The sequence below is a fragment of the Helobdella robusta genome (assembly GCF_000326865.2).
Source record: "Helobdella robusta unplaced genomic scaffold HELROscaffold_8, whole genome shotgun sequence".
Taxonomy (NCBI): Eukaryota; Metazoa; Annelida; class Clitellata; order Rhynchobdellida; family Glossiphoniidae; genus Helobdella; species Helobdella robusta.
The window spans coordinates 4,571,989-4,578,680 of NW_008705459.1; the positions used below are offsets into that span (position 1 = coordinate 4,571,989).

Sequence of the window (6,692 nt, forward strand, 5' to 3'; positions counted from 1 at the left end):
TGATGAGACAAGCGAGATCAAATTTGAAAAAATGCCAATGATTCATCGAGACTTTTTATGCGTTATTTATGATGCAATATTTTCAACCATGCGTTTATTGTTTGATGCGGTCGTAGGTGAGTTTGTACTTTGCTTTTTTTTCTGTTGTTTTTGTTAGATACATTTGGGGCGAACACTTCAACCTGTTAGGGCGGTTGACGAATGCAACACATTGATTGATTGAGAAAGAGAGAGAGAGAGAGAGAGAGAGACAGAGAGAGAGAGAGAGGGGAGAATGGTGAAACATTTGGACAACTCCAAAATATTATACGATATGTTATATAAAGTATATGTGATGGTTATTTGTTTCCTGTTGTTTACCAGGCTGAATGAATATTGCTGTTGCATGTTGCGGTTGCATGTTGCTGTTGAACGCTTGGCAGTTTCTGGTGTTATAAATTAATCTACATCTAAGTTTCTCAAATTGTCTGGTTTGCTGATAATTAATTATTTTTTCAGTATTATCTACTGAAAATCATGTAAATGTGTTTTAGAATTTTTCGACGAAATTAGGTTCCAGTTTCCCTTAAAACAAATCTCTTCAAAGCGTCCACAATCCTTTTGTAAATGGAAAAAGTTCTTTCTTATCTTCACGCTTTAGAACGAAAACTCCTCTTTGAATGAAGTTTTCTCATCTAACCTGTTGAGGATGTAATTTCCATTTAATGGTTCAGACTCCTTCTAAAATTCAAAACCAGTTCCTTCTCCTCTGATCTATCTATGTGAAGGTACACCAAACATAAAGAAACGCTGATCTTCGTCTAGCCTTTGTTTGCTGAAAATTAACAGTTGTCGATTTTATGTGTTTAGAAGAATTTTGTTTTTATCATTTGAATTTCTGTTATATGATTGTTATGTATTAATTTATTGTATTACATATTGATCAAACTTTTGGATTATTTAATTTTTACGCATTTCTATTTGTTGATATATTTTGTAAACTTAAATGTATTTATAGGCTCATTGTTTATTTATTGTTGGTTAAAATTAACTTTTGGACTCATCAGCTCTCAAATGCTGTCCCGGTAGTTATTTTAATGTTTTATCATCTTCTTCGTACATTCACAACGGCTCAACGATGAGCACATTTCAGAATTAACCGACTTACAAATGTAAATGGAGCATCATCATTTATATTATGATGGTAGCAAGCGATGATGTTATCGAAGAAACCAGTTACTCTGACCTCACCATTCATTCATTTCTTTCTCTGTTCTCATTTTTAAGTTCATCTTTGTTAATGTTATAAAGATGTTTTCAGATCATTCGTCAAATGTTGCGCTAATATTTATCTGCATTCTGGTGCAACTGAAACTTGCGTTATTATAAATATTGCTGCATTTATATATATTCTATTTATTTGGGCACTTAATTAATTGCATTAATTTTGTCGACTGTACAGTGTGGATACAGCTGGGATTTTCTTTGCTGCGGAAGGATTAAAATAATTTAACGCAAATGTGCTCGCACAGGTTTTCTTATTTCTTTTTTCTTCATCTTAACTTAATGAACCAGCAGCTACATGCATCATCATCATCTATACACATTATTTAGTACACATCTATTTCTTACTTTTACAATTCATTCTGAAACATTCTCTAGATCTTTTTTCTTGAAACACAATGTACACAACACGCACCCAAAACTGTCCAGGAAACCAAACAGCAATGCAACGAGATCTGCTGTGCCACATTTTAAAAATAATAAGCGATTATTTCATATAAGTTAATGTAAAAGCAATTTAATTTGTCATTTCTACTGTTTTATTTTTCATTATTTCGAGAATTGTTCGTACTTCTGCTTCATTGAAGTTTAGAATTCTTTCACGATCGCACATCTTCAACCTTGATAAAATTTTTGACAATAATGACCCTGAATGCACTTCTTTTTACATTTGTTTGTACATACGTTATTATTACATTACATTATATATGGACCTTCTTATAAAGAATGTTACTGATAACTGCACAAACACACACACACACACACACATACACACACACACACATATATATATATATATATATATATACACACAACCATCCAAATTGAACACTCACTTTTCAAAAATTTGATTCTTCAATCTTCATTATTTTTAGCATTTGAATAAACGGAAAGAAAATGTTTTTTGTGCCGAATTGTGTAGTATTTGTCATTATAAATAACTACATTTTTTTTCTCAACTGTTCTCAATCTTATAAAAATATTTTAATTCAATTTTATTTGTGTAGATAAATGTCTAAAAACCAACAAACCACTGAACATAATTTTTCATAATAAATCAAAAACTAATTGAGGAACTCGAAAATTCATCATCAGAGGGTCCATCAAATGATTAAATGATCATGTTCAATGAAGTACTAGTAGCAGAATGATGTTGATGTGATTTATTCCTCATAACCATCGGGTAAGGCATTAATTTTCTTGTTGTGGAACAGTGTGTGGTTTCCATCGCCCCATGGAAACCTCTTTTATTCATAAGCAATCAAAAAAAAAACACATTTAGTTTTATTTAAATGTAATCATGATTTAAATTATTAGCAACTTTAAGAATATTTATAGTGAAACCAAAAAAAATATTTTTATTTTCAATAATCCAGATGACATACACCTTGTAAATTCATTTTAGCACCTGTTTTGTACAGCCTTGATCCATATCAAAGTGCCTTCCATTTTTTAAATCTTTTTTCAAGAATCTCAATTTATTTTCCTAATATTTTTATCATTTATTTTCTTTGGCCCTGACCACAAACTTCTCATGTCCAGCTATGATTTTACTGTAAAAACCTAAAATAGCTCAAAAAAGATTTCCTGCTAAATTTCTTCTTAATAGTTATTCCCACAACATTGGTAAATATTTCATAGCTCTATTAAAAAAATATATGTCTTCCAAAAAACATATATGACTATACTTTTCAATTTACTGAATTTTTTAAAACTCCTTATTTATATACCTATCTAATTAAAATAATATAGTTTTAATGATGGCTAAAAAAATAACAAATAGATGAAAACATACTTTTGATCTAAGTCTCAAATGCTCATATGGGATAAACTCGGGCTTGTGTTTCTCCCAATGCTCATGTTCCTGCTTCTCAATTTGCTGGGCATTAACATAGCAGGCACCAATGGGGATTAGAGTAAGGAATGACAGTAGCCTCCATCGGCTTGATCCACCTGGATGAGGTTAAAGTTTTGAATATTATATAAAATTTATAATTAATTAAATAATTAAATTAAACATCAACGAATATGAAACTCAGATTGTTTAGGTTATTCCTTTAAAACTAAAAGAGCATCCAAAAATTTATAATTTCTATCTACTAAAACTAAAAATTTATAGTAATTTTTATCTTTCTTTTTTTTCTCTTCATGACTGTGACTTCTACTTTTTTAATGACTCCTACTTATCTCAATGTCTAATACTAATTTCTACTAATAAATAGTCAAATTAAACCAAATAAATAACTAGAATTAACAAAATTAACTTTTTTTTAAGCATTAAATTAAGTCATTAAGCATTAAGGATTAATTAAGATTACTAATAAACATAAAGCTTGCTAGTTTTTTTATATTACTTTTAGATAGACTAAATAGTACTACTTTCATTTTGGGGTTTAATGAATTAGCCTACCCAGCAAGTTTCAATATCGCATGACATATATTTATCATACACAACATTTTCAAGTAAAATATTTGAAGAACTTTTCAATGAAATGAACATGGAATAAATGAGGATGATAACTTTGAAAATGAGCGATATAAAAGAAGTGTAAATTGTTTGCATACCTCCATGACCTCCTGCAGTGGCGGCCAAATTCTGACTGTATCGTCTCACCGCCCACGAAAATGAACTGTTCATTTCCAGAAGTTAAAATTCACTTTGTGGAAATTAGAAAACAAAATGAACGAATGTCAATGAATGAAAAGTATCTTCGAGGTCAGAAAAGTAAACAAACGGCAAAGAATAAATAATTTTCATCAACATTTTATCTCATTGTGGATATATATCCATGTTTCTCACCTTTCATCATGTACGGTACTTGGAATGCTTGGAATACAACACGACACAAAACAATAAAAACTTTACAATTAATGAACGTTTTAAGAGTTGTTAAAATTTAAATTAAATAATTTAAATTAAATAACTAAAATATTTGAATTTTTACATATTTTGTTTTAACAACATCGTTTTTACACAGTTTTTCCCTATATGGAGAATAAAATGAATTTAACTTGGTGGTTTTAACATATTGTGTCCATATTTTCATTGTTTGTTTTTCACATATATCACAAAACCATCAGAAGTTGTAATTGCAATTAAATTTGAACTACATCTCTTATAAAATATTTAAACTGCCACCGGATAAGTATTCTGTACTGCACACGAGCGCCTTCCATAAGTCATACTTCAGTCAATTTGTCTTTGGCTAAATTTCAGATTAAAAATTTCCCTAAATAAATTGGAATATATGTATATAAAATTTAATTATGCGTACACGGAAGTTCATATCTGTTCTGTAGATCTGTAGATATTCTAAGCATATGCGATCAACAGACATTATATTAGTTATCGATAATGATTGATAATGCCCAATTTCACGATTTATTTTGTTAAAATGCCGTGAAATTAATAACGCAATTTGTTAGATATGTTTAACGGTTTTTAAATGTATTAAGGGAGTCGCCCCTAAATATTATATTTAACAGACAGAGTCATTTCTAGAACAATGCCATTGCTGAGTCAAACATTGAACTCTGACAATTCAGGTTTACTGTTGGCACCTGACACAAACTTGGTTTTTGGTCGAAGGAATTTCTTCGAAATGGGTCCTGCTGTCTGGAATGGTTTGCCTAGGTAACTTCGCGATCCTGCACTGTCTGTTATTCAATTTTGTAGAGTGTTGAAACAATATCTTTCAGTCCAAGCTCACCAGTGCTAATGCTTTTCAATTAATTGTATTGCCTTAATAAAGAACCACACGATGTACTGCTATAGTCGTTAGAGCCTCTGAGATCTTTTTAAAGGGCGCTTACAAAAAAATTAATAAAAATAAAATAATAATTACGATTTTTTGACTGAAATTCAGATCTTAGTTTAAGATTTGGAATTTCAAGTTTATTTCACTTTTTCACTTGCTCAAACTTTTTTTTATAGAACAAAATTATTTCGCACCATTCACATAGGTTTGATTTAAAGTGGTCGGTTCGGCTGTTGCTATCGCAGAAAGAAACGCCAGGGTCGTCATGATTTCCAATTTTATTCAACACTCACTACAAAGATGACGGTTGTCATTAATTAAAGGTTTTTGAATAATTTGTATAATGACAACAAAGAAAATAACATAATTAAAAAAACAACGAATATATTAATATGCAAAATTCTGCTTAATTTTTATTACCTACAATTGGTGTATATGTATATATATACTACTCTTACTCCTACTGCCACTACAATGAAATCGATGCGTGTTTAAGCACTGCTTCCAGCACTACTAATTATATTACAAATTTGTAATGGTTGTTCTAATTGGATAAACATTTTCTGTGTAAAAATTTTGAAAAAATATTTGTACGTGTAGTTGTAATGAGAAACAGCGAAGGACATTAACGTCGAACCTAGGAATGCATGTGGATGTGTGTGTGTACGCTTGTATGTGTTAATGTAAGTGTGTATTATATAAATATGTAGACTTGTATGTGTGTGTGTGTGTGTGTGTGTGTGTGTGTGTGTGTGTGTGTGTGATTATGAAAAAGTCATTTTGCACCATATTTATTGAACAAGTTTTAAACACGTGACGAAAAAACATAACATCAACATCAACATTAAGTTACAAAGTGAAGCTACTCTAAACTCAATTCAACGACGACAAAAAAATGTGTGTGAATGTATGTGTGTGAATGTATGTGTGTGAATGTATGTGTGTGAATGTATGTGTGTGAATGTATGTGTGTGAATGTATGTGTGTGAATGTATGTGTGTGTGACTTCTTGTGTGCGTGTTTTTGTGGCCGTGTGTATTTCTTGTGCGAGTGTGTCTTCTCTCTCTCTTAGTAAAAGAAACAACAGTGGATAAATAAGACAGACACGTTCATGATTTGGAAACATGTAGGTTAGTAATGGGGGCATGATTCATCTTCTTGCACCAATCAAGCTGTCTCATCATTACAGAGCGAACATTTTTTTAAGTGATTGATTAATTATAATTAAGTATATTTAAAATATGAGATTACTGAAAAGACAAGTAAATAAATTATATATATATATATATGTTTATATATATATATATATATATATATATATATATATATATATATACTAATAGTCTAAAAACTACCTTTTGTTTAACGGGCACATCTTGAGGTAGACATGCAGTCATTACTGATTAATTATTTGAAATCAAAATGCTTTACACGAAATGAAATTAGTTTTGTGTGTTGTGTGGAATCATGTCATTAAGGGCTTGGCAATTAACTTTTTAAAATCATGCTGACGTCTCGTTCAGTGTTGCTTTCTGTCACGCATACACTGCTTATTAAGCAGATACATTAAAAAACCAGCTATAAACGCGTTAAACATCGTCATACGTATTTTAAGTTTCAAGTTTAAAAATGTTTTTCTTGTACTTTGGATGTGCTCATATACACACTACA

The 6,692-nt window shown here is 30.4% G+C and overlaps 1 protein-coding gene across 1 annotated transcript; it reads right to left on the reverse strand.

The window, feature by feature from the left end:
• Nucleotides 1-2,114: 2,114 nt before the first annotated feature.
• On the reverse strand, nucleotides 2,115-3,976 carry HELRODRAFT_108466 (hypothetical protein). Its single transcript, XM_009032279.1, has 3 exons — nucleotides 3,829-3,976; nucleotides 3,059-3,216; nucleotides 2,115-2,507 (listed from the first exon to the last, which is right to left on the reverse strand). Exons 1-3 carry the CDS (start codon nucleotides 3,899-3,901, stop codon nucleotides 2,427-2,429), a joined length of 312 nt encoding a protein of 103 aa, XP_009030527.1. The 5' UTR covers nucleotides 3,902-3,976; the 3' UTR covers nucleotides 2,115-2,426.
• Between the last annotated feature and the right edge of the window lie 2,716 nt (nucleotides 3,977-6,692).

Coding starts and splice junctions, on each gene's coding strand:
- HELRODRAFT_108466 (XM_009032279.1), bottom strand. CDS start 3,901: ATGAACAGTTCATTTTCGTGGGCGGTGAGACGATACAGTCAGAATTTG. Junction 3,217..3,828: donor CACTGCAGGAGGTCATGGAG/GTATGCAAACAA, acceptor AACCTCATCCAG/GTGGATCAAGCCGATGGAGG. Junction 2,508..3,058: donor ATTTGAGACTTAGATCAAAA/GTATGTTTTCAT, acceptor TATGAATAAAAG/AGGTTTCCATGGGGCGATGG.